The 27758-nt window shown below is 41.1% G+C and overlaps 6 protein-coding genes across 7 annotated transcripts; 2 read left to right on the top strand and 4 right to left on the bottom strand.

Annotated features, from left to right (window-relative positions):
* Positions 1-215: 215 nt before the first annotated feature.
* On the top strand, positions 216-5358 carry inaD (inactivation no afterpotential D). Its single transcript, XM_017074945.4, has 9 exons — positions 216-456; positions 2285-2865; positions 2920-3010; positions 3068-3423; positions 3881-4105; positions 4165-4276; positions 4341-4480; positions 4537-4833; positions 4896-5358. Exons 1-9 carry the CDS (start codon positions 420-422, stop codon positions 5085-5087), a joined length of 2031 nt encoding a protein of 676 aa, XP_016930434.3. The 5' UTR covers positions 216-419; the 3' UTR covers positions 5088-5358.
* Positions 5146-27758, bottom strand: RpL23 (ribosomal protein L23). Of its 2 annotated transcripts, none has more exons than XM_070995234.1 (4): positions 27755-27758; positions 6683-6724; positions 6352-6563; positions 5146-5398 (listed from the first exon to the last, which is right to left on the bottom strand). In XM_070995234.1, exons 2-4 carry the CDS (start codon positions 6693-6695, stop codon positions 5201-5203), a joined length of 423 nt encoding a protein of 140 aa, XP_070851335.1. In that variant the 5' UTR covers positions 6696-6724; positions 27755-27758; the 3' UTR covers positions 5146-5200. The 2 variants fall into 2 exon arrangements, with proteins under 2 accessions (XP_070851335.1, XP_016930435.1); XM_017074946.4 differs by lacking the exon at positions 27755-27758 and adding an exon at positions 6799-6816 and having other exon boundaries at positions 6683-6732.
* On the top strand, positions 11049-17221 carry LOC108009716 (spatacsin). Its single transcript, XM_017074278.4, has 6 exons — positions 11049-12317; positions 12511-13983; positions 14045-15517; positions 15579-16636; positions 16692-16853; positions 16912-17221. The coding sequence occupies exons 1-6, from the start codon at positions 11256-11258 to the stop codon at positions 17129-17131; spliced, it is 5448 nt and encodes a 1815-aa protein (XP_016929767.3). The 5' UTR covers positions 11049-11255; the 3' UTR covers positions 17132-17221.
* On the bottom strand, positions 17143-19268 carry LOC108009717 (putative inorganic phosphate cotransporter). The gene is made up of 4 exons (XM_065863763.2): positions 19128-19268; positions 18522-19067; positions 17556-18220; positions 17143-17419 (listed from the first exon to the last, which is right to left on the bottom strand). Exons 1-4 carry the CDS (start codon positions 19159-19161, stop codon positions 17207-17209), a joined length of 1458 nt encoding a protein of 485 aa, XP_065719835.2. The 5' UTR covers positions 19162-19268; the 3' UTR covers positions 17143-17206.
* LOC108008748 (putative inorganic phosphate cotransporter) lies at positions 21079-22975 on the bottom strand. Its single transcript, XM_017072646.4, has 3 exons — positions 22704-22975; positions 21566-22639; positions 21079-21484 (listed from the first exon to the last, which is right to left on the bottom strand). Exons 1-3 carry the CDS (start codon positions 22860-22862, stop codon positions 21230-21232), a joined length of 1488 nt encoding a protein of 495 aa, XP_016928135.3. The 5' UTR covers positions 22863-22975; the 3' UTR covers positions 21079-21229.
* LOC108008123 (putative inorganic phosphate cotransporter) lies at positions 25462-27475 on the bottom strand. Its single transcript, XM_017071913.4, has 4 exons — positions 27398-27475; positions 26985-27121; positions 25856-26929; positions 25462-25796 (listed from the first exon to the last, which is right to left on the bottom strand). The coding sequence occupies exons 1-4, from the start codon at positions 27417-27419 to the stop codon at positions 25557-25559; spliced, it is 1473 nt and encodes a 490-aa protein (XP_016927402.3). The 5' UTR covers positions 27420-27475; the 3' UTR covers positions 25462-25556.

Below are 27758 nucleotides of genomic sequence, written 5' to 3'. Positions count from 1 at the left end.
TTTACATATTGGCAACATCGATAGGCAAATTTCGGGTTAAATGTTTTTTATGTATTTTTAAGTGTTGTATAGCATAAAACACCTCCAACCAGCTAGAACCAGAAAACACTTTTTCTGCATAAGACAAACCATGCAGACCAGTGTAATCGATACGAAAATCATACTCAAAATAGAATGGCCACTAAGTCAGTTAGCAAGAATGTTCGCCCGCTAATTGTAAAATCAGTTTAGGCGCACTTTTCAATGGACTCAAATCGGGCGCTGCCAACGCGGAATATTCACAATAAATAAATCATTTAAACAATAATTCTAAAAATAATTGGATTATAAATTTTGAAGTGACTTGTTACGATTAATGTTCGGTCAGTGAGCCGCGATTTTGGCTTGGATTACAAAGCAGTCGATCCCAACCAGCGAGGATGGTTCAGTTCCTGGGAAAACCGAGCGCAGCTGGTGGTCAGTGCTCATTCAGTGGTTTCATGACCAACTGCTAATCAAATTTGTACTAATCCGGCGCGAACATGACCTTGATGGGTACCCAATGGGGGTTTACTGTTCTATAAACGGAATACTGCATGGATATTAATTATAATTTAATTTCAATTAGATTTCAAAAAATACATTTATATGTTTTTCATCAAAAATAGTTTCCTTTCCTGTACATGTTGCCTCTCAAAACAAATTCACCTTCAATACAATATTTTAAATAAGGAAAAAATAATTTAAAACTGCAACCAATAAAGTTTTAAAGTTTTTTTTTAAATTTTGGTTTTTAATCGATTTTATCGATATTTATACCTCTTATTACATTTATAAAAACATACCTATTCAATTTCATTGTGTTTTATGATCCTTTTAAATATATTAATTGATTCAGTATAGTGTTGTTCAGATTTAGATCGATTTCATTTAATATAATTAAAAAACCCAATCATTTATTTGTTAACAAAATAATTTTGTTAAGATAAAATCGACGGTAAATTGTCAATAAGCTAAACTAAATTGTCTTTAGGACGAAATATTTTTAATATCAATATGGAATTTTTCTACAAAGATTCAAGTAGCTTTGATCTTCTTAAATTGATTTTCTTATGTTGTAAATACTTTGCGTTTTTTGTAACCTAATATACCTTTTCAATTTCATTGTGTTTTATGACCCTTTTAAATATATTAATTTAAATATATAGCGTTGGTTAGATTATATCGACTTCATTTAATATAATATGAAACCCAAACATTTTTTTAATAAAAATAAATTTTATTGAGTCATGAAGACTAGATATTTTTTATATCAGTATGAAATTTTTCTACAAAAATGAAAGTAGTTAAAATTTTCTAAAATTGATTTTCTTATGTTGTAAATACTTTGCGTTTTTTGCAATAGGATTTATTGATATAAAATCTATTGGCATTCCAGGTAAATGGTCATGTCAGGCATATTTTTTTCACTAGTCCACAAAAAAAATAAAATAAAATAAATCGATATAGTCGATGCCATCGACTATCGCATACCCGTTACTCAGCTAAGAGGAGTGCGATGGAGATGGATATATGCAGCAAAGCGACTTATCACAACTGCACACCCCGCAACGGCGCCACATAGCGTTTTTTAACTTTTTAATGAATGGTCCGATTTTGAAACTTTTTGGCATGAAGATAGGTATTGATACTCAAGAAAAAAATTACATTTACACTTTTGCAAAATCTTCAATCTTCTTATACAGAGTGCCACGCCTGCTGAAATAAACTTTCACTGTCCCAGAATCTCAAGAATCTGCATGCCAATCACCAACTTTCTACCTTATTTGTTTTCCGACATCTTAGTGGTCATACGGACGGACAGACGGACATGGCTAGATTGATTCGGCTAGTGATCCTGATCAAGAATATATATACTTTATAAAGTCGGAAACGCTTCCATCTACCTGTTACAAACTTTTCGAAGAATCTAGTATACCTTTTTACTGTACGAGTAACGGGTATAACTAATGCTGATAGCTTACATCACTTTACAGTTTTCAGAAAACCGTGATCAATGGTATCATATTTCTTGTACTCTTATCCCTCGATGGTCCAGATATACGCTTGAGCTGAAATGCTTGACAATTTAATACGCATTTTAATAAGATAAGGTTTGAAACTATTTCATATGTAGACCCAAATTAAATGGATGATTCTTTAGACGTATATTTAATTCTCATTAGAAATATAGAAACACATATGTATTAAAATTTAAGGAATGATATTGTAAAAGTGGATTGGTTTGTATATTTTCCTTTCGCAGAGCTAATTCACATGGTGACGCTGGACAAGACGGGCAAAAAGTCTTTCGGCATCTGCATAGTGCGGGGAGAGGTAAAGGATTCACCCAACACCAAGACCACCGGCATCTTCATCAAGGGCATTGTGCCCGACAGTCCGGCGCACCTGTGTGGTCGCCTCAAGGTAGGCGATCGAATCCTCTCGCTCAACGGAAAGGATGTGCGTAACTCCACTGAACAGGCGGTCATCGATCTCATCAAGGAGGCCGACTTCAAGATCGATCTGGAGATTCAGACCTTCGACAAGAGCGATGAGCAGCAGGCAAAGTCAGATCCGCGAAGCAATGGCTACATGCAGGCCAAAAACAAGTTCAACCAGGAGCAGACCACCAGCAACAATGCGGGCGGAGGTCAGGGGATGGGTCAAGGTCAGGGGCAGGGTCAGGGACAGGGAACGGGTGGCATGAACCGGCAGCAAACTCTGCAGAAGCGAAATACCACATTCACGGCCTCGATGCGCCAGAAGCAAAGCAACTATGCTGAGGAGGATGACGAGGACACCCGAGATATGACCGGTCGCATTCGCACGGAATCAGGCTATGAGGTGACACAAAATAATCCGAAAACCGTTCCCTTAACCTCCTAAACCTTCCATTAGATTGATCGAGCCTCCGCCGGTAACTGCAAACTGAACAAACTTGAGAAGGATCGCGACAAGGAACAGGAAGATGAATTTGGCTACACGATGGGTAAGGACCCTCTAACCATTTAACCCTATTCACCCAGCACTTGAATGCCATTCCCAGCTAAGATCAACAAGCGGTACAACATGATGAAGGACCTGCGTAGAATTGAGGTCCAAAGGGATCCCAGCAAGCCTCTAGGACTCGCTCTCGCTGGACACAAGGACCGCCAAAAGATGGCCTGCTTCGTCGCCGGTGTGGATCCCAATGGATCTTTGGCCAGTGTGGATATGAAGCCGGGTGACGAGATCGTCGAGGTCAACGGCAATGTGCTGAAGAATCGCTGCCACTTGAACGCCTCCGCCATATTCAAGAACGTGGAGGGGGATAAGCTGGTGATGATCACCTCGCGTCGCAAGCCCAACGATGAAGGCATGTGCGTAAAGCCCATCAAGAAGTTCCCCACCGCGTCTGATGAGGTATGTTATCCTCAAGTCGTATAAAAAAATATTGTTTTAATGCTTTGTTCCGATTTGCCGTTAGGTTTTCATAGTTTGATCGAAAAAATATTTTGTACCAGTATTAAAAAAAATATCAAATTAATAATTGTTTAGAAAATTTCAGAAAGTAATACCCAGCGTCGAAACCATATATTAAGAGGCATCCCTTTTTTCAATTTTAGATATTATACATTCCTAAACAAAATAACTTTTTACAGTCAGTTAAGGATATGTAACCGTCCGTTTTTCAGAGATACCAGATTGGTAACAAATTTTGAACATAAAATCAAAATTGATTGTAACCCTAATCCGATTGTGGAACTTAAAAAAAGGATTTTACATATAAGATTTAACAGACTTAAAAATCAATTTCTTGAACTAAGGTAATACTTTACAGCTTCTCCTCTGATAACATGTTTTCTTTTCTTTTTGACAGACTAAGTTCATCTTCGACCAGTTCCCGAAAGCGCGCACGGTAAAGGTGCGCAAGGAGGGTTTTCTGGGCATCATGGTCATCTATGGCAAGCACGCTGAGGTGGGCAGCGGCATTTTTATTTCGGATTTGAGAGAGGGCTCGAATGCAGAGTTGGCGGGCGTTAAAGTTGGTGACATGCTGTTGGCCGTTAACCAAGATGTAACACTAGAATCCAACTACGATGATGTGAGTTCTAACGAAACCAACTAGATCCTTAGTTAGTAAGCAACTTAACTTAACTTTAGGCGACTGGACTGCTAAAACGTGCCGAGGGAGTTGTGACCATGATACTTTTAACTCTCAAGAGCGAGGAGGCCATAAGGGCAGACAAGGAGGCGGAGGAGAAAAAGAAAGAGGGTAAGCATTAAGTACAAGCGTGGTTAACCACACACCTCCTTCAACCTGATAACCCAATCCACAGAGGCCAAAAAAGAGGCGGAGAAGCCACAGGAACCCGCCACAGCCGAGATCAAGCCCAACAAAAAGATTCTCATTGAGTTGAAGGTGGAGAAGAAGCCGCTAGGCGTAATCGTCTGCGGCGGCAAGAACAACCATGTCACGGTGGGATGTCTCCGCTTTCCTTGATTTCAATCAATACCTTAACTTCCTTTTGACAGACTGGCTGTGTGATCACCCACGTTTATCCGGAAGGAGCAGTGGCAGCCGACAAGCGCCTGAAGATCTTCGACCACATTTGCGATGTGAATGGTAATCCAACCCACGTGGGATCCATGACGACATTGAAGGTCCATCAGCTGTTCCACACCACATACGAAAAGACGGTCAACTTAACGGTCTACCGTGCCGATCCGCCGGAACTGGAAAAGTTTAATGTGGACATCATGAAGAAACCGGGCAAGGAGCTGGGCCTCTCGCTGTCGCCCAACGAACTGGGATGCACCATTGCGGACGTAGTACGTATATTACATGGACTAGCGGTAGAGGCTGCATCACTGTGAAACATTTCCCTCATTAGATACAAGGACAGTACCCGGAGATCGACAACAAACTGCAGCGCGGCGATATTGTAACCAAACTCAATGGAGATTCCCTGGAGGGCCTCACGTTCCAGGTGTGCTATGCCTTGTTCAAGGGAGCCACCGGCAAGATATCGATGGAGGTGACTCGACCCAAGCCCACTCTGCGCACCGAGGCACCCAAGGCCTAAATACGATCCTTCTCCTCCGCTTCCGAAGTAGTGCAGCATTCAATAAAAGATCCGACAATTCTAATTCAAAACAATCTGTTTTCCGTTGTGGGTTTATTTCAAAAGGAAACTCCTTATGCTATAGAGCTTGCATTGGATGCGATACGGGGCCACAGATCAGCGCATTCCTTGGCCACGGGGCCAGTAATGGCCGAGCCCTTCATTTCGCCCTTGTTGTTCACTATCACCCCGGCATTGTCCTCAAAGTATATAAACACCCCGTCCCTCCTCCTGAATGGTTTGCGCTGCCGAATAACCACGGCAGGCATGACCTGGAAAAAGATGGAGACAAAAATTAGTCATGTTTTTTCTCATAGTGAGATACAAGGGGTTAGCTCATTATGCAGATATATATCGGGTTAACAAAAAAACATTTATTTCTTCTTAACTTTAATTTAAAGGTAAGCACCCAAAAAAAGAAGTTCTTGCTGCCTACTAAAATTACTGATAGAAATATAATTATCATCAAAGTTGGATTGTAAACATTAGGCAAAGATAAAGTTTAGGAAACTTCTAACACATCATTCATTAAAAAAATAAATAACGTAATGCATAAAACGTGCTTTTTTTTTATAGCGATAAGCTATCTTTGCAGCAAAAAACATGTGGAAAATATAAACTATGATTTTTAAGAGGCAGATTAATACGCTGTTGTTACTAGCCTTTACAAAATTAAATAATTACAATTTTTAGAAACAATAAGAATAAACAAAACCAGTTTTCCAAATAATTTTTATCTAAGAAAACTAAACATGTACGTGTAACCATACATTGGCGAATGTGTTAGCTTTGCGGGCGCGAAACAAATGAATCATACAAGCGAATGATAGTATATGAATGAAAGTTGCCCAAAATAGTTTAAGGAAGGACTGTTAATACACATGTTTGGTATATAGTCACAGCTGATAAATACAATTTGAACAAAAAGGTTAGCAAGTGAAATTTTAAGAAAATCAAATTTAAAGGTAGAACAGAAAGAAACCTATTATAAGGCATTTACGATTGTAGACAGGTGGTAAATAAGTTAATAATAAATAAGTGTAGTTAGGGGAGTTGTTAGATTGACATCTTTCAAGCAAACACTGCAAATTTCATTCACGAAAGTACACAAAAACAAAGTTGGAAAAAACGTGTTCACTTGTTGGGTTTGTTAAACGAGGGTTACCACAATAAGCAGGGGATCTGCATATAGCCGATTGGACACCCTTGGAACCACCACACTCACCTTCTTGCGGAGCTCGGGCTTTCCCTTCTTGACGGTGGCCACGAACATGTCGCCGACGCCAGCGGCGGGCAGACGGTTCAGGCGACCACGGATTCCGTGCACGGCGATCACGTACAGGTTCTTGGCTCCGGTGTTGTCGGCACAGTTCATCACGGCGCCCACGGGCAGACCGAGGGAGATGCGGAACTTGCCTCCCGCGGTACCTCCACGTCCTAAATGGGGCGGAAGCAGAAACACAGGGAATTAGTTTGGTTTGGAACACCGCACTTCTTCGCACTCGGCGGCGTCACATTTTTCACGCTTCAACCGCTCGTTTCGATCGGATTCTTACCTCTCTTCGACATTTTGCTGCTCGCGGGCTGGTTATTCCAAGTTTAATCGCTGTTTGCCAATGGGATGGTTTAATTATTAACATTAAGAAAAACGTGGAGATTTTATTCTACTTACTTCGCCGGAAACGAAAACGAAAAGGAGGGAAATACGGTGTGACCGCACGTCTTTCGTCAAATTATACCGCAAAATATCGAAACAATAACCTAATTATTACCAAGAACATGGTGGAATGGAGCAGAACTTTGATAGAAGTCTAGCGAGGACTCAAGCCGACGACGTTTCTTAGCAAACGAAAACAAGTTGGCAGGGCTGGCCATGCTAATAGTGTGTTCACACCGGGTACTGCAAGTTGCAGTCTGCAACTAGAGCTGCAAAAACATCGATGGTAGCCCCATCGATAGTCTTGATAGTTTGCGGACTAAACCTCGATTCTATCGCGATAGTATCGCTCATATATACGCATTAGGGGTATTCATGTAAAACCAATATAATAGGGGTATTTTTTAAAATAAATTATTATTTTCAATTATTGACAATTAAAAACGCAATAAGTTTAAATTCAAGTGAGATCTTTTTAATACATATTTATGAGAAATCAAATAAAATTTCTTTGGTTAAATTACGTTTCATTATTAAAGTGAAGTTTAATTACGTTTCGTTATTCAAATGCATTTTAATTACGTTTCATTATTAAAGTGCAGTTTAATTACGTTTCGTTATTTGAATGCATTTTAATTACGTTTCATTATTAAAGTGCAGTTTAATTACGTTTCGTTATTCAAATGCATTTTAATTACGTTTCATTATTAAAGTGCAGTTTAATTACATTTCGTTATTCAAATGCATTTTAATTACGTTTCATTATTAAAGTGAAGTTTAATTACGTTTCGTTATTCAAATGCATTTTAATTACGTTTCATTATTAAAGTGAAGTTTAATTACGTTTCGTTATTCAAATGCATTTTAATTACGTTTCATTATTAAAGTGCAGTTTAATTACGTTTCGTTATTCAAATGCATTTTAATTACGTTTCATTATTAAAGTGCAGTTTAATTACGTTTCGTTATTTGAATGCGTTTTAATTACGTTTCATTATTAAAGTGAAGTTTAATTACGTTTCGTTATTCAAATGCATTTTAATTACGTTTCATTATTAAAGTGCAGTTTAATTACGTTTCGTTATTCAAATGCATTTTAATTATGTTTCGTTATTTAAATGCATTTAATTACGTTTCATTATTTAAATGCATTTTAATTACGTTTCGTTATTCAAATGCATTTTAATTACGTTTCGTTATTAAAGTTTAATTACGTTTCATTATTTAAATGCATTTTAATTACGTTTCGTTATTCAAATGCATTTTAATTACGTTTCATTATTAAAGTGCAGTTTAATTACGTTTCGTTATTCAAATGCATTTTAATTACGTTTCGTTATTCAAATGCATTTTAATTATGTTTCGTTATTTAAATGCATTTTAATTACGTTTCATTATTAAAGTGCAGTTTAATTACGTTTCGTTATTCAAATGCATATTAATTATGTTTCGTTATTCAAATGCATTTTAATTATGTTTCGTTATTTAAATGCATTTTAATTATGTTTCGTTATTTAAATGCATTTTAATTACGTTTCATTATTAAAGTGCAGTTTAATTACGTTTCATTGTTAAAGTGCAGTTTAATTACGTTTTATTATTGAAATGCAATTTAATTACGTTTTGTTATTCAAATGCATTTTAATTACGTTTTGTTATTCAAATGCGTTATTAATTACGTTTCGTTATTATTTAAATGCATTTTAATTACGTTTCATTATTAAAGTTTAATTACGTTTCGTTATTTAAATGTATTTTAATTACGTTTCGTTATTTAAATGCATTTTAATAACGTTTCGTTATTCAAATGCATTTTAATTATGTTTCGTTATTTAAATGCATTTTAATTACGTTTCATTATTAAAGTGCAGTTTAATTACGTTTTATTATTGAAATGCAATTTAATTACGTTTTGTTATTCAAATGCATTTTAATTACGTTTCGTTATTCAAATGCATTTTAATTATGTTTCGTTATTTAAATGTATTTTAATTACGTTTTGTTATTAAAGTGCAGTTTAATTACGTTTCATTATTAAAGTGCAGTTTAATTACGTTTTATTATTGAAATGCAATTTAATTACGTTTTGTTATTCAAATTCATTTTAATTACGTTTTGTTATTCAAATGCGTTATTAATTACGTTTCGTTAATTACGTTTCGTTATTAAAATGCTATTTAATTACGTTTCATTATTAAAGTTTAATTACGTTTCGTAATTCAAATGCATTTTAATTACGATTTGTTTTTATTTCGTTATGCATTTTAATTACGTTTCGTAATTAAATATGTTTCATTTGTATAATTAGAATTCAATTTAAATACGTTTTATTATTAAAATGCAATTACGTTTCGTTATTAATTGCAATTTAAATACGTTTTATTATTAAAATGCAATTAAAATACGTTTCAGTTCACATTGACTGAGATATGGGACTTGTCAAAGCTGTGAAGCGGAAATAAAGGAGTTTCTAATTTAATATAATGATTCTTAATATTCAAACTTAAATATGCAAAATATAGTTGACCTAACTTTTATTTCAACACAATGTATTTTGGAGTTGTTGTTCGAATTTTTTGTAAAACTATCGTGATAGTCTGAAAAATATCGAAGTCGGTCACCGGCGGCCAACCATCGATACTATCGATGGTTCCATCGATTTTTTTGCAGCTCTATTTGCAACATCATTAGCGTTTATAAGCTGAAACGGACTATTATCTTACGTGTGAAAACCCAAGCTATCTCTAACAGTTTTTAATTGATCGAATTCGAATGCTACCCATTAAAATGTTTCAATTTTTTTGTTTTTATTAGAAACGATTTAAAAAATAAACATTTTTTAATTATTACGCTGAATGCAAAACCAATGGACACAAATCGAAAATACACACTTTTCATGATGATCAATTGGATTTCTTTTTAGAATATTTATTATTTATTTATATTTTTTCATTTATATATATTTATTATTGAGTTTTTTAAAGCAGAATCGGTAGTTTCGTCCCACAAGATACTCACCAAAAACGAATTATAATATATATTTTGTGTTATTTATTCTGCTGTTTGAGCTTGCTTTTGGAGCATAACGGCATGGGACACTTCTTCTCCTTACATTTTTTTGCGTGGTATTCGCAGACTGCGTCGAACTGCTTGCAGGTGCGACAATCTCCTTCCGCCTTGCGATGACAGTTCTTCGTGTGCTGGATGACGCGTTTTGTAATCCTGCATTTTCGGTTGGAGCAGTTGGAGCATTGGACGGCGTGCAGCAACGTATGGACACACATGTCGATATTCTTTCTGAACTGCTCGCGAGCCAAGCCCTGATAGCCACGAGCCATCCCGTTAGTCATCGTCTATAGTTTTAAAAAATCAAACGGAAACCCAAAAATGTTGTGATGATCTACTGATTTTGAGTTTCGAATGTAAATTTATGTATTTTTATCACGGTTAATACTAACCAGGAAACAAATTATAAAACAAAATAAAAAAATTGTTTATAATCTGTCTGTATGAACACTCAATAAAAAGACGTCTTATTTTTTCAAGCTCTAAATGAACACTGCATTTTTTTAAAATCCTTACGCAGGTAGCAAACACAAGAGGATCCGCAGAGAACCTTTCGTGGATTGGGTACCAACTTAAGCGATAATATTTCGGGTTAGGCTCAAGTGACCTGCAGGTATGTGTGTATAGGACCGTGTCTTTTTAGGGTTTCAGCTCTAGAGAAACGAATAGAGCTAATAAAATCTTCTATTTTGTACTTGAGCTCATGTGGTGAGCCATTCTATTTACAATGTATAATGTACATGTATAAATGTGTATAATGTATATGTAACCATAGTTAACCCTTTTCTCAGATAAATTAACAAAGTGTTTCCTCAGATTTCTAATATGCCTTAGTCTTTTAAGGATACTATGAGATTTCCAAAACTACCAGATTATCACACACGTTTGGGAACTGTTTGGAAATTGTATACGTGATCAGACTAACGATACATTCTAGATAGATCTAAACAGCAACAGGCACTAGGTCCACCGCACATACTGCCCATTTTGATATGATTGCACATTAAATAAAAATTGTTCTCATGAATTGGTGTAAATGCTTTCACTTTTTATCTTACTTAAATTGTTTATTTTTTTTTTTTTCTACAACCAATCAACTGAAAGAATATGATTTCAAAATGTTTTTAATCGGTTTCTGATAATGATTTTAGTTGCATGATGAGGGTGTACAAACTTCCTCTCATTTTTTTCTTGCTTTGGCTCACGTACATCAGCGTTCACTGTACCTGGAACTAGTTCCATCTCAGATAAGGTTCCGGAGAAGAAGAAGCACATTCAGCTGTTTTCCTATTATCATCTGTTGATTGCATTGCATTGTTCGCATCGCCTCGCCTATTCGGAGGCGAAACAAAGAGATGTGAAAAGACCTGCAGAACATTCCAAAAACCACAACTCCGCCCACCAAGATGCATTCCGCCCAGGCGCAGGCTCAGGCCCGCGACAAGATATTCAAGAACTGGAAGGGGATCAGCGAGGTGACCATCATAAAGGAGGTGGCCACCAAGGGCGAGCACATCGACCTGTGCATGGAGTACTGGGCCCAGAAGAGGAAGATCCCCGTCACGGAGTACCGCCACTACTTCTACGACGTGGTGCAGGCCTATGTGCAGCGCCTGCTTTCCGAGCGACTCGTTTGCAAGGCGGAGGATGTGATTCGGAACGTCGACCGGGATGTTAAGTGCTTCTTCTTCCAGTTCGCCTGCGAGTGCCAGGACGAAGAGTTGTGTGAGTTCGTCCTGGATCACCTACGCAATCGAGAGCCCCTGATGTACGAGCAGGAGGAGCCAGTCCTCGCATACCATTGGTCCCTGGTCCAGCAGCTGCGGGTGTGTGAGTCCCTGGTGGCCAAGCATAGGGTGCATCTGCCGCGTGTCCACATAGAAGCCTTGATGACTCTACCAGAGGAGGCCCTGCAGTTGCTACTCGTCGAACTGTACTTCGCCAATGGCAATGAATCTCTGCTGGGATCCCTCTCCAAGAAAATGGTCTGGCAGCATCTGGTGGATAGTGACGAACAGGCGAAGCTTCAACGCTGGTGTCGCTGCCAGGAGGAGAGCTTCGAAGCCACGGAATCACTCTCTCCCTTGGAACAGGGCTTCGCCGCCTGGAAAATAGATGACACCATGTACGAGTATGCCCTGGAGCAACTGCGGCAGCCCAACGAAGTGCTGCGAAACTTCTTTGCCCGCGCGGGATACTTTTTCACTGATGAGTCCGGCGATATTCCATCTCTGCTGCGTCGCCTTTGCACCATGGAGTGTTTGGGGAAGCACGCGGATCTTCTCAGCCGTCAGCCTTTGGCCAAATATCTGCTGGATCGCGGTCAATACTCGCTGCTCCTCATGGAATGTGTCCCTGTAGCCTCGTTGGAACAGCTGGCCGGCACTGAGACCCACCAGGAGAGCTTGATTAACCTAATCGTTGATTTAAAAACGAATTCCTTGACCGAGAATGAAGGCTTCGAGTTGGTAAGTCAGGAAATCGAATCCTATCTTTAGAATTAGTTCGCAACAAGTGACTTAAAGTATGTCAATGAAATCATAATTTAAAAATGTAAAGATTTAATGTAAATTTTAATTTAATTTAAATTTTTTATTGTTGGAAAGCACTTTAAAATTAAATGTTAGCCTCAGCAGCTACTAATTAATACATTTCATTCAGATTTCCAAGAGCGTCCAGGCATATTTGGAGAAAACTCACGATACAGCCGACTCCTTTGAAGGACATCCACTGCTCACCTTCTACGACTTTCTGGGTCAGGAGCCAAGTGTGCGGTCCCTGGAGGGATTCCTCACTTCCACAAACTTGGGTCGGGTGCCCTATCTCAAATCGCTGATTGCTCGATTCGACCACGGACCGACTGGCAGCAGTTCCAGCCTACCTACAGCCCATGATCTTTTTTTGAAGTTCAAGCAGGTGAATCTACCGCTCCTGGCCACCGCTGGACATGGTGAATTGGTCAGCTTCTCAAATGCGCGCCTCTGTCAGCGTTATGCCAGAAAATCTCAACTGAATTACACCCATTATCTGAAGCAACAGAGGAGTGCCTATGCCGTTTATTATCTGATCGCAGAGCAACTGCAACTTTATGGTCAGATCACAAAGACTCAACTTTTCCACGCCTGCGAGACGGTTACTCAGATGGCACTGCAACACGCCGGCGATGAGGAGCTTGTAACCCATTGCGTTGCTTGCTGTGAGATGTTGGGCTTTGATACTCAGCCACTGAGGAGCTTTCTACTGCTACAGAGGAGGTTACCAAAGTCCCGGAGCGGAGAAAGTTACTCGGATTCGCTGGCTGAGTGGGATCGGGATTTAGTGCAGCAGCTCGAAGCAAATCCCAAAGAATTTCCTTTGGAACTATATCAATCACTAATGCGCCTGGCTGTTCGAGATACTCCTGGAAAACTTCCAGCGGGCTTGCTCGAATACTATGCCTCTAGAAATGACTGGTGGCACTTGCTTCTCATCTTTCAATACTTCGATCTTCCTTTAAGTGAACTAAAAAAGCTCTTGCCGCACTTTAAAGCCTCTCCAATCGGTGTGCATCTGCTGCGCGCCTTGAGTTTCGAATCCTCTGGCGATCGTCAGCACAAAAGGAGTTTCCAAAGACCACCTCGTCGTAGCGGAGAAACGCAGACTAACTCCTCGCAAGAAACGATGACGAACTCTTCACACAGTTCGAACCAAGAAACCAGCATGCAGCAGCTTCAAAGGAACACGGAACAATCCCTGTGCACTTTGCTAACCCACACAGCTCGTCAGGATATATTTGCCATCATACTGTGCAGTACCAATAGTTTGCCAGATGAAATTATTCCCACCACAGCAAAGTTTCTGGAGATTATGGTTGGCAATGCCCCGCATTGCACAAGTATCAATCTCTTGAGGCACTGCATCCGACAGGAGCTGCCTATCTTGGCTGTTCTGGCAGTCACACTCAGCGAACAGAATCGGGATTGGTGCTGGATCGTATGGCTCTCTGTTTCCAGCGGTCAGTGGAGCCACCTGATGCAAGAGGCCTGCAAGGTGCGCGAGGAGAATCGAGAGGAGTGGGTGTGGTCTGTCATCCGTGGAGCTGTAGCTGGTGGTCATGTGAATGCTCTGCTACACAGCCTAGAAATTTTTCAGCCAGTGGGTATACAAATTACAAATAAAATGACATGGTTAATTAAACAATCTATTCCCGTTTCAGGAGTGCAAATTTACGCATCTGTTCCGTTTTCTTCAGCTGACAGCCCACCAGGAGGACTTCAGCGATGGTACAATCGTAGAGCTACGTCAGTTCTTTTTTAGCTGGAGCCAGAATTCAGTTTCTTTGCCACTTTGTGGTGCCCTACCCAGAAAGCAAGTAATGCAACGCTCCATTGGCTTGCTTATCGTCCAACTGCAGTCCAATTTTGACTGCATTTTGCAGCAGCAGCGATTCCTCGACTGCATCTGTCGCTCGGATGTGGGTGATATTTGTGATCTGCTTGATTTCTGTCTCCTACATAAAGTTTTTGGCGTGGCAGCCACCTGGCTGCGAGAACTTTCCATTGATCTGGAGCAGCTTGTGAAGAAGGATAGCTTGGAGTACAAACGTCTGGTAGATGCCCTCACGGAAGCTCGAGCTTATGAGGAAGCCCTTCAACTAGCCACCTTGCTGCAGTTGCCGCTAAGTGATATTGTTTATCGCAAATGGATGGCCGAGCTGGAAGCTGGTGAATTACGACCCCATCAGGAATATGAAAAGGAGATTCAACAGCACTCTCTAGCACCCGCCATTCTAGTGAGTTTTCTACTGCAAGCGGCTTCCTCCGTTGACCAAGTGGGTGTGCTACGATATGAGCTGCTTCAGAGTACGCTGGGTGTGATCAAACAGCACCATCTATTTCCTAATGAATCCTTCGATCGTGATCAGATTGAGTATGACATGGTTTTGTGCTATCTGCTGCTGCCGGAGGATCAGCTCTCCCAGCTATCAATTTACCACTCGGAATACTTTGAGCAAATCATGCTTCACGAGCGCTGTGTGCTTTATAAATCCTTCTCGGAACTCAAAGAACTAGCAGGAATTGATGACCTCAGCATTTCGGATAAAACTAAGCTTACCCAAGAGATGGAAAGCAGACTCAATACTTTACTGAACACGCTATTGGACAAGGGCGACATTGTGGAGGCACTGCGACTTCAAGAGCTGTTTGAATTTCGTCCAAATGATCTTAGATTTATTGTATTTGCGATGGCACTAGCCGAGGGCATGACCAGCATTAGTAAACTGTCAAGCAAGGAACGCCAGCTGCTGGGCGAGATTGAGAAGAGTGCATTCCCAAAGTTTAATCGGATTACTCTTAACCAAAATGTGATGACGCGTTGGGACAGTGATCTTTCTGACAGCTGTTCGGACACGGTGGCGATGGAGTTTGAAGAGATTCCCTCCAAGGAGAAACAGCAGACGCTGGACACCTTGCTCGGCATAGGATCAAAGTTAAAATACGGCGTGGAGCTTGGTAGACGTATTGTTCTTGCCTATAGGGCAGCCATGTATTTAGACAAGGAATACCTGGATGTGCTGCGTACCAAGGATGCTAGTGTGCTTTTAAAGAGCGCTGCTGCCGAGGATTGCTTGCAGCGTCTGATGGTGGTCAGTGATATACAAATATCCACGCGGATGACACCAAAAGAAGTGAGTTCTTGTAATCTTTTAATACAGCAATCAGTTTGTAATCCGTTTTTGACCCTAACAGATTGCCGAGTGCATAGCCCTGGAGCTGACCACCTGTATTGTACGTCCTCGGTTCTATATTTTTAGCGCCAAAGAGCAGCCAAGAAATGCTTTGAGAAACGCTGATCTCTGGGGCCACAGCATTGATCGGGATTTCCACTTGTTCCTAGAACTGGCTCCCAATTCAACCATTTTGGGTAACTGTTTGCTGGAGTATTGTGATGCCTTAAAGATCTATCGTCGATATCAGGACGGAAAGGTATTCGAGGAGACTGAAGCCTTCAAAAATCTGTCAAAGGTTATAAAACTCTATGGACTGCCCACGCCCTCTCCTACGGGAACCATATCCGGCATTCCCCAGGTGTTGTCCCACAAAAAATTGAATCAAATCTACGTTGAGCTGTTGATCAAAGCGCACTTGTGTTTCGTGCACGAGTGCTCCATGGAGGGCATTGTGAGTGTTCTTCAGAAAGCTAAAGTTCTAAATGGGCAACTGGCCCAGGCGAAATCCTGGTCGCTGATTGTCCGGATGCTGATTGGAATAGCACGTTACCGTGAGATGTTCTACTGCTTCGATTCATTGATTGAGAACGAGCAGTTCGAGTCCTTGTTGGGACAGTTCGATGAGGATCAAAAGGGCGGACTACGGCAGGCTATTCTCAGCTACCTAAGGGAGTACCAGCCAAAGAATGGCAAGGAACTGCTGCGTCTGGCGGCCCTTCACTTCCTCATGTACAAGGAATTGGCGGAGATGTGGACCACGGAGGCCCAGGAGATAGTCAACAAAATCCAAGCCCTCGCAGAACAGTCGAACAAACTGAAATGCTCGTCGGAGGTGCAATCTCTTTTGCAGCAGGCCTTGGAAAATTACACACATGCTACGGAGAACTATTTGTTGGACAACAAGCTCTTGCTGGCTCAGCAGTGTGTTTCCCGGGCGGAGCTGATGGCCATGCAGCTGGATCTGTGCAACAAGGCTCTGGAAAAGCGGCACAATACCAACACCAACAGTATGTGCGTCAGCGTAATTGGAGTAAGGACAAGAGAACAGTTTCGGGAATTGGTCAACAACCATCTGAGGTATGTTTGGGGTTGAAATAATGTAACATTTCATATATTTTATTTTTAATTTCAGCGTACCCCAAACTTTGATTCTTGGTCGAGCCTATGGTTATGATATTAACTGGAGCGAGGCCATCTTGTCTCAATTCGTAGTTCTTCAAGTATCACATTATCTTCAGGAATATCTGTGCCATCAGCGAATTAATGACGATGTGATTGAACAGGTGGTCAAGGGGTAAGAATGTACTATATTCCGACAACTTACTTTACTAAAATTTCCTTTATTTTCATAGTTACTTGCTTCACGCCCAAAGTAATGCCACAAATTCAAAGCAGGAGGAGTCTTTGGCCCAGCTAGTGGAACTAATCAAATCGGTGGTTCTGAAGTACAAACTGGCTTCGATTTTGGGACTCAAGTCCATCGTGATGTCCTTAATCAACGATTCCTCAGTTTATTATCTGAGAGATACAAACTTCGGTCGCAGCGAATTCCACACGGCAGGGGATACGTGACATATATACCATTGTGATTTTAAACTGTTTTTATGTAACAAAATTAGCACTGAATACGTTATTACAAATATACAATTACAAATAGTTAAACTTTTCGACGGATAGCGTTTCGTCGGCTGTGGTGGCAGTTGTCAATCTTTTTGGCGATGCTTCAGTTGCGGTTTCTTTGGGCAGGAGATCATTCCACGGCTGGACAGTCATTCGACCGAAGATTAAATAAAACAAGTTGCCTAGGAAAAGTATAGCGGAGATACCAAGGAAAACAAATCGCCATTGCGTCCGATCCGACTGAAAATAATTTAATAATATAAAATAAATAACTAAATCTTGTTAAATAGTATCTAATTGTTAAGAAGCATATCATTAACCATAGGTTTTGGTTATCCTCTTCGAACGTATATCTATATGTATTATCAATCCTTACCTCATTAGTAACCGTCAGTCCAATAAAGATGGGTGATATCACCCCAGCCGCAGACATCAAGGTGTTGCTGATCCCAAAGAGCAGTCCGGCGAAGTTTGGCGACAAGTCCACGTGGTTGAGGGAACTTCCGATAGCCTGTCCGGAAATGGCAGCTGTTGCTGCGACCAGACAGCACATACTGCCCACAACATTTTGGTCGCTGACGTAGGACAGACTCACCAGGGCTACAGCCGGAGTCCACGTGGCGAATGAGTTGATGGTCTTTCGCAAGATGGGCAACGGAATGTCTCGATATCGGGTCAAGTATTCAGCCAGGAAAATAAACCCATAGGAGGACATTAGCATGACGACGAAGGGTAGTGCGGAGAGCAGAGCATTGACCGCAATACTATAGTGGAAAACGCCATGGATGTAGCGCGGTATCTGTTGCATAAGCGTGTAGAAGCTGCATGCCTGACTCATCTTACAAAAGGCCAAGACGATAAAGGGACGCGAGGTAAGGATTTGGAGCCAGGGCACTGGAGGAGTCTTACCCCGAATCACCTGACTCTGCTCCAGGGCCAGTTGAATATGTTTGCGCTCCGCCAGTGAAATAAAACTTGATTCGGATGGACTGTTGGCACCGTAACGTAAAAATAGGAGGCACCAAATAATTCCCAAATAACCTGGAGATGGAAATAAAACTTGATAAATGCATACTTAGTAAGTCCCTCTGACTTAAAATAATGTTTTTATAGGGACCTAATCAAGTTTCAATGGCCTATTAAACGTTATTTATTATAATGATTTGTAAACCTATTATAATGATTCATGGTTCATTAAAACATTTATGATAAGTATTACAGAATTTTTAGTTCGCTTTGAGTTAGAAAATTGATCATTTTTGCTGATTACAAATAACACAAAAATATTCCTGGATTTCTTTGTGTATTTCCCTGAGTTATTAAGGACAAGTATTAAGCTCACCTGGCACATAGAAGGTGCTGGGCCAACCAAGTGGCGAGGCGGACAGCACACCACTCAAGGCAAATCCAATTATGGTCCCGCAATCTAGGCCCGTCGTCATGACGCCGCCCAGTCGATTCGCCTCCTTCTTGGGGCACCACTTGGCCAGATGGGTGTATAGGCAGGGCCACATGCCGCCCATGAAGAGTCCCTGGACAAAGCGGACGCAGAAGAGCAGCTGCCAGCCGCCCCAGGCCAAGGCAATGGGCGTGGCAATGCTGAGGAGGGCGGTGAGGAGCATGATGGCCAGCAGCAGCATCTTGGCTCCAAAGCGACTCGACAGATAGCCACTCATCATTTGGGTGCAGCACGAGCCCCAAAAGGGACTACTAATGGTGTAAGATTTCTGCTGCTCCGTCATCTTATATTCCGGATAATTTGGGTTACTGCTATTGGCATTGGTGAAGGCCACAATGGCCACGCTCATGTTGAACCTTTGGGCCACGACCAAGGTGGCGCAGGTGAAGAGGAACAGCACCTGCAGGTGGCGAATGCCCCATTTGGGACCTGCGAAAACAAAAGACTTTGACAGCGAACTTGACATGCGCATCGATATTTCCAGCTCACTTTTTACCACCAGGTTAAACGATTTTATCGTCATTGCGGGCCGCAACGATTACTGCGACTACCTCCAATCACCGAACTGGCAAATTGAAGATTGGCGACGCAAGTTAATAAGTAGCTGCAACTAAGCTGTGCTGCAAAACTAGTTTACCCGCCAAATCTTAAAACTGGCTTCTTCAAAACTCGAATTCTGGCCGCGTGCCGCTGACGAGTTCTAAAAAATATATCTTGGTTATCTCAATAAGAATGTATTGAAAGTGAATCCAGATACCAGACGGCGCAAAAATAAAAGCAAGATCTAATATAAAATCCGGTTCAGTTGTGACCTATATAATATAATAATAATATAAAAAGTCAAAAAAATATCCTAGTGTGGACAAAATAAAAGAAATGTCTAAAAGTAAGTAGAAGCATTTGAAGTACAATTTAAGATAGAAACTTATTAAACATCTCAGTATGAAATTAATAACAAAGGGAGGTGCATAGTATTGATTTTTAATAACATTTTAAGGTAAGGATTTAAAATATTCCGAAAAGGTTACACTAATACAATTGATAATACTTTTCATGATCTTCAAAGCTTAAACTTTTCCAATAGAAATTTAAGAGAGCGTTTCTTTTATTAGTTCAGAAACATAGCATACTTTTCGTCTGATCAATGTAGAATAATAAAGTTCGAGTAATATAATTTAATAATAGTTTCAACTTTCGCTAGGCATTTGGATATGCTCTTAAAATATATACACCCTTTTAAAGCCCAATTGAAATGTATAATATATTGTTTTCCCATTTATGACTTTTCGCCGATGAAATATTATAAATGAATGTTACAACTGCATTACTGTTACTAAGATATAAATAAAAATATGTATGGATTTAAGAACTTAAAGTATTACTCACGAAAGATTTAAGAAAGAAAAGAAAACAAATCATATCACGTAAGTTTTAAGCTTTTAGATGCTTATCTCATAAGCAGTAGTCAATCATGTTGGTTTATTGACAGTTTTATAGTCGAGTGAGAAGCTATTCCATTTATATATCTCGCCCCAATAACTCAACGCCCCGTGGGAGCTACACATGGGTATAAAAACAAACAATAACAATGACGAGTACCGCAGTAGCTGGCGTTAAGTTCTTATCAGAGAGCAAATATAACACCGGCAGTCAGCCAGGCACTTTATATCAATCGGCAGACCTAATTACAATCACTTTGGTTCCGGGCATTAGACTGCCTTTTTTTATCAAATGACCAATCGATCGTTAAGCGATAATTACTGCTGAATTAGCCGATGATAAGATAAGGAGTGGAGACCTTACTCAACTTAAAAGTAGGCTGGTCTCAGGCAGGGATTCCACGGTCTTTGATGACCCATAGAATTTAATTCATAAAGCGCTAGTCTTACAGTACATAGTTTCTGAGTTGTCAAGTATTCAAACAAGTAAGTTTATATTTCCCGAGACCACTTGTAAGCTATGGGAATCACAAGCAAGCAAATATCATAAAGTCCTATAAATCTAATGAAGAAGTGCCTTCCTTAACTAGTAGTAAACAGACTGCCCCTAAAATGGAGTCTGAACTGAACCGAGCCAAAAAACCTGTAACCCACCACTGATTCCATTCAACTGTTATCTTATTTAGGGCAGCTAGTTCAAATAGAGTAAAGTACACAGAGCGGAGAAAGAACTCAACAGTTTATTTCTAAGTATCACAATATATCAGATATTCACAAACAGCTGTGGCAAATGTTTTTGAACCCATCGATAGAGGGGCAGTGCAAAGCACTTCACTTTGGCTGTAGCCATTGACAATTGGTCGATCGAGCCGCAATTCAAAATAAATATGGGTACTTATATACATTTATAAGATAAATTAACAGATTAGATTGCGCCGCCCGATCGGACTCTTCCTCGATTCGAGGGCCGAAATCGCGAGCGATTGGTAACAACAAAGCGATTCAATTGGAAATAATTTACTTAAGCCTCGAGCAACGGTCACGCCTTATAAATAGAATAAATATAAATTACAGCCTACTTATAGTTAATACTGATTAACAAAAGCAATTGTTCTGAGTCGGCAGGGGTAGGGCAGCCATTTCCGCCACAAATCAATCGATGGCTTTGGCCGTATATCTCTCGGGCCAACTGATTTGCTGCTCCAGAACAGGATCGATGGGTGGGGCAACTTCTTCGGCAGTGGTTTTCGTCTTTTCGCAGGCTGATTCCGCATCCTTCGGCTTGAGGTAATCATCTGCATCCCAGGGCTGCGCCTTGGCCGTTCCCCAAATGATGAAGACCACGTTGCCCACAAAGAAAATGACAGCCGCCAGGCCAAAAACGATCTGCCATTGCCCGCGATTGTGCTGTGGAGAATTGGGAAATATTTATTATTATTGTTTTTTACTTGGGTTTTTCCATATACATTTTTTCGACAGTTGACTCACCTTATCGGCCACGATCTCTCCGGCAATCAGTGGTGTGAGGATGGGAATAACGTTCGCCACCGTATTGCTCAGTCCAATCAATATGCCAGCATGATTGGGTGACAGATCGATGGCATTCAGGGAACTGCCAATGGTGGCTCCACTATTCACGCCCACCGACACAGTCATCAGTACGATGGCCAGATTCTTGTTCTGCTGGCTGAGGAACCCTATGCCGATCAGGCAGGCGGCTGGGATCCAGAAAGAGAGCGTATTGAACACCTTCCTCACCGAGGTCAGCGACAGGATCTTCTTCTTCAGCAGGACATCGGCGACCACCAGATAGACGTAGGACAGCAGCCACATGGCCAAAAAGGGTAGCGATGAAAAGACTGCATTGCTCTGGATTTCCATGTTGAGGACACCATTCATATAGGAGGGTATCTCCGCCTGCAGAGTGCTCAGTCCATAGGTCTCTGCACACCGAGTTACCAGCAGGGCGATGAAGGGCACCGACGTCCAGATGGCCTTCCAGGGAATGGGTATCGTGCGCTCGTGGAAGTCCTCAGTGTGCTCCAGCGAGGATTCAATGTATTTGCATTCGGCCTCGCCAACGAACCGGGATTCGGTGGCATTGTTGGAGGCGAATATCAGCCAGAGGAAACACCAGGCGGCGCAGAGGGAACCGGACACATAGGATATGCCCGGCCAGCCCATGACGCCCTTGGCAATCATGCCACTGATGAACATGGCCAGCACAGTGCCGCAATCCGTGCCCGTGTAGCTGAAGGCACCCAGGCGATTCCGCTCCTGCGGCGGTGACCACAGGGCCAGGTGTTCCGTCACGCAGGGGAAGATTACGCCCTGGAACAGGCCCTGCAGGATGCGAATGGCGCAGAACACCTGCCATCCGCCCCAGGTGATGCACCACGGGGTCATCAGACTGAAGACGGCAGTGCCACAGCTGGCCACAAAGAGGACCACTTTGGCGCCATAGCGACGGCACAGGAAGCTCCCGGGACAAAGGGTCAGGATGTAGCCCCAATAGAAGCTGGAGAGTATGTAGGACTTCTGTTTCTCCGTCCATTGGTATTCCTGCGGGATTAGGCAGCCACGTCAGCCAAGTTGCACTACGCATTGCGTATCACTCGAGACTCACCGGAAAATTGGGATTCGTGGTGGCCGCATTGGTCATGGCCACAATGGCTACACTGACATTCAGACGGGCTATGTGCATCACGGTGAGGCCCAGGAAGAGCAAAAACGACTGCAGGTGCCGAACGCCCAGGCGAGGGCCCTTCGATGGCTTGTGGGTCATGGTCGCCGCGTATAATCAGGAAGCTAGTCCACCAGGAACACTTTAGGATGTCAGTTAACCGGAGGTCTGCACTGCTAGATTGGTAGTATGGTTCTAAGCCCAATCGCCATTGTATTGCCAACATTTATACGACAAGCGAAAGCTTTGAGAGCTTAGGCCGCATCGCTTGGCCGTATCACTCACCTGTTTTTTTTTCTGTTTGGCAGGGGGACTAACATGTGGGTCTCCAGAGAGATGGTTCAGTCACAATCAAGATCGTCGAAACTTTGACGCAACTCCTCGTTCCAGAAGCCGACTGACGTATCCCATCCATTGTACCATTTTGCCAGCGGATTGAGAAAGCATATGCATATGTTCCTACGTATTATCAGCAAATATTGATGGATTTACACAAAGTGGTAGCTAAAACACAAAAAAACACCAACACCCTCCCAGCACTCCATTTTGCCAGAGACGTGTTTATTTGCTTAAAAGATTTATGGCCCGATTATCAACTAACGCTTTTGTTCTAGCAGACCTAAAAACGTAGTGAAATTAAATCCGATCTGTTGAAAGCTTCAAACGGAAAGCGGAAAAAGGCAAACTTTACTCACCACCACCACCACTCGAACCAACCAGAGCAGCCATAAATGAAAGATTTTATTTATTTTTTTGAATTCTTTATGGCTTTAATCTCGGCAAGACAATCAAATGTACTTGATAACCGATGCTACCACACCTGAAAAAAACGAACTAAATGAAGAAACTACTTTTTAAATGTTAAAAAAAGAGCCTGTTCTCTTTTTATACCCGTTACTCGTAGAGTAAAAGGGTATACTAGATTCGTCGGAAAGTATGTAACAGGCAGAAGGAAGCGTTTCCGACCCCATAAAGTATATATATTCTTGATCAGGATCACTAGCCGAGTCGATCTAGCCATGTCCGTCTGTCCGTCTGTCCGGATGAACGCTGAGATCTCGGAAACTATGGGAGCTAGGCTATTGAGATTTGGCGTGCAGATTCCTGAGCTTCCTACGCAGCGCAAGTTTGTTTCAGTAGACTGCCACGCCCACTCTAACGCCTACAAACCGCCCAAAACTGTGGCTCCTACAGTTTTCATGCTAGATAGAAAATTTTAACTGAAATGTAATGTTCTCATCAATACCTATCGATTGACCCAAAAAAAAGTTTGCCACGCCCACTTCAACGCCCACAAACCGCAAAACCCTGTGACGCCCACAATTTTCATGCTAGATAAAATTTTTTAACTGAAATGTATTGGTCTCGTCAATACCTATCGATTGATCCAAAAAAAAATTTGCCACGCCCACTCTAACGCCCATAACGCTTAAATCTGTATACCGCCGGTAGGTGGCGCATTTTAATCTCGCTTTGCTGCTTGCATATCTCCATTTAGCTGAGTAACGGGTATCTGATAGTCGAGGTACTCGACTATAGCGTTCTCCCTTGTTTTTAAAAAAAATTACCGTTTTGAGCAGCATTTTCACCATATGATCATGAAAAATGTGCTGAAATTTCAAACGCGTATCTGTTAAATTCTTTGCTTTGAACAGTATGGGTCATATTATAGTCCAGCAGAGTAGCATAGGTTGAAGTATGAAAGATGGCGTCGTGAAAACGAAAGTTTCATTAAAAAACTGCTTCATGAATAGTATTTTATAAGCTATATGTTTACTAGGTATTACCAATAATAAATTATTTCTGATTTCATATGAAATTATAATAATGATAAAACAAAATATAGCCCAAAATGCTCTAAATCTGACCTTGTTTGTTCGACGGAATACCTCAAAATGTTGGTAAAATTGTATTTATGGAACGTTTGTTTTTCTAAGTGCAGTTAAATAAATAATCAAGGAATCGATAATGTACACGGCCAAAGTACTTATAATATTTATGTCAATTTATTGAACTTTATTAAATTAAAGGAAACTCTAATCTGAACCAAACTAATGCCTTGGTAAAACAATCTCGAGTGATTCCCCTAGCAACTCTGAGTGAGTTATGAGCTAAAGCTTAATGGACTTGTGTTTAGATTAACAGAGCTTTATTGAATTCTCAGGAATACGAACGCTTTCGCTGGTTTTCAGTGATCGTAGTAGAAGAAATGAAAAAAGGGCTTTCATTAATAGAACAAGCTTTGGAGAGCTCTCGTAAAAATTTTATGGTGGTTGTCCCAAAAAAATTTTTTTACTTCAGTACATCAGTCTATGAGAAGGGTGACTTTGTCTATATTAAAGAAATATAGGTTTCTTGTAACATTTTGTTTAGAAAATAAACAGTTTTCTAGTTATATTTCTATTTTGATCAAGGACTCACAGAAGTCGCAATACCCGACTTGTGGAATTGCTGGTTATGCCTTGGAGACTAGTTTAGGAATAAATGAAGTGTAAAAGTACTTTAATCAGAACAATGTGTATATATTATGGCAAAAGCCGGGTACTTAAAGCTGACTAGCTCTTGAGACATGGTAATCGAACTCATTGGTTAAAACAATTATGGCAATTGCTTGTAGCACTTCATTTTAGACCCAAGGAACTATCTTTTATACCTAATTATAACTTGTTAAATCAGACTTTTCAAAATATCTAACACCAAATTGAATACAAATTATTTTATTTTGGTTATCCGTACATAACTTAAACCTATCCAGACTTTTAAAAATATTTTGCCCTAAAATTCAAATAACTTTGACTATCTGATTGTAGCATTTGAATTTTCTTTAGTGTTTTCGTTGGTTTTTAAGGAAAATTCTTCCTTAGGTGTCGCGAAGCTGGCAGGTCCTTTCGCCAGCTCAGGTTCCTTAATCTGGAGATAGTCCTCGGCATCCCAGGGTTGAGTTACAGCCGTTCCAAAAATCAGGTAAATGCAATTGCCCACAAAAAAGATTACGGAGGCAATGATGAATACAATCTGCCATTTTGATCGATCAGTCTGAAAAGAAGGATGTTAATTAAAATGTTCAGAAAGAATTTATTTATGGCGATACTCACAGTATCCTCTGCAATCCAACCAACCACCAATGGAGTGGCAATGGGTACAAAATTAGCAGCTGTATTCACAATTCCCATAAGAATGCTAGCATGATTTTCCGATAGATCAATGGTATTTAGAACGCTTCCAATGGTCTGTGCGCTATTAACGCCCACACTGATGGTCATCAATGCAATCGCAAAATTCTTCTGATCCTTATCCAAGAACCCTATGCCAATTAAAGTGGCGGCAGGAATCCAGAAGGCTATCGAGTTGTAGGTTTTCCTCAGGACTGTCAGGCTAACTAAGTTCTTACTCAAGAGAACATCGGCAGTGATCAGATAAATGTACGACATGCACCACATGGCCAAGAATGGAAGTGCTGAGAAGAATGCATTGCTCTTCATGTCCATGCCAAGGACTCCGTTCATATAGGATGGGATCTCGGCCTGCAGAGTACTTAGTCCCCAGTTTTCGCTGCAACGTACAATCAGTAGGGCCAGGAATGGAGCCGAGGTCCAAATCGCCTTCCAGGGTACGGGAATAATGGTTTTGTGGTACTTCTCATTGTGCTTCAGAGAAGACTCAATGTAGTGAAGTTCTCTTTCCCCTATAAATCGAGATTCAGTGGGATTGTCGGCTGCAAAGACGAACCACAAGGCACACCAGAAGAAAGCTATTCCAGCCGAGACATACGATATTCCAGGCCATCCAAGGGAACTCTTGGCTATCATTCCACTCAAGAACATGGCACTCACATTGCCACACTCGATTCCAGTGTGGCTGAGAGCGCCCAAGCGATTCCTCTCCGCCGGAGGAGACCATTTGGCCAGGTGCTGATGAATACAGGGGAATACCAATCCCTGTGCCAAGCCCATTATCACCCGTATTCCGCAGTACGCCTGCCATTCGCCAAATCCAATGAAGAGAGGTGTCAAGGCGCTGCAGACGCCAGATCCAAAGACTCCCCAGAACATTACACTCTTCACTCCATACCTCTTGCAGAGATATCCACCGAGGAACTGGGTAAAGATATAACCCCAAAAGAAACTGGATAGTATATAAGAGATCTCAGCCGCCGTCCACTCGTATTCCTGTGTAATTGTATTGAGGTTAACGATATTTCTTTGAGATCAGCCGAGTTCTTACGGGAAAGTCCGGATTCGTGGTCTCCGCATTCGTCATTGCCACCACAGACACGCCCACATTCAGGCGGCCTATGAACATAATAGTTATGTTGAGGAAGATCAGTAGGGCCTGGACATGCCTCATTCCCACTATGGGTCCTAGAATAAATTAAATAATTGGTATTATCGCAATAACTTCCTGCCTGCAAGCCGTTCGGCAAATAAATCTGAATTGCTCTTGAGACATCGTTATCGTAGCCATAATTGGAGTGATTTATGAGCACTCCACTGGCGTGCGAGTAGCCCGGGAATTTTTCAGCCTGAGGGCAATGTCTGACTTCTGAAGGGCGTTATATTTGTTTTAAAATTCGTACTCCTACGACCGTCCCATTCACAAATTATAAACCAAGCCGATGGCATTAACATTACACACACCATTATTAGTATCTGCTGACATTTTGTGATTTAATCACTACTTTAAATCGACCGATCCGAAGCACTGTAGGAACTAAAGTGAGTGAGTGGAGTAACATAATGCTGATTTAAATCCAAATCGAATAAGCCGATAAGACGTTTTTTTCTAATCGCCATCACGCGATAAGGTCAACCCACGGGCAAACTTCAATATCTGGTGTGTACGCAAATTAAAAAAAACCTGTATTTTTAACGAAGTGATTTGATTTACCAAATCACAATCATATCAATAAAGATATCGATTCCAATAAATCAATAAAAAATATGTGGTCATTGACACTTTGTCATAATAAAACAATTTTATTCCAAAGTATCTTTATGC

Source organism: Drosophila suzukii, chromosome 2R (assembly GCF_043229965.1).
Source record: "Drosophila suzukii chromosome 2R, CBGP_Dsuzu_IsoJpt1.0, whole genome shotgun sequence".
NCBI lineage: Eukaryota > Metazoa > Arthropoda > Insecta > Diptera > Drosophilidae > Drosophila > Drosophila suzukii.
This window is presented reverse-complemented; position numbering and strand designations above follow the sequence as displayed.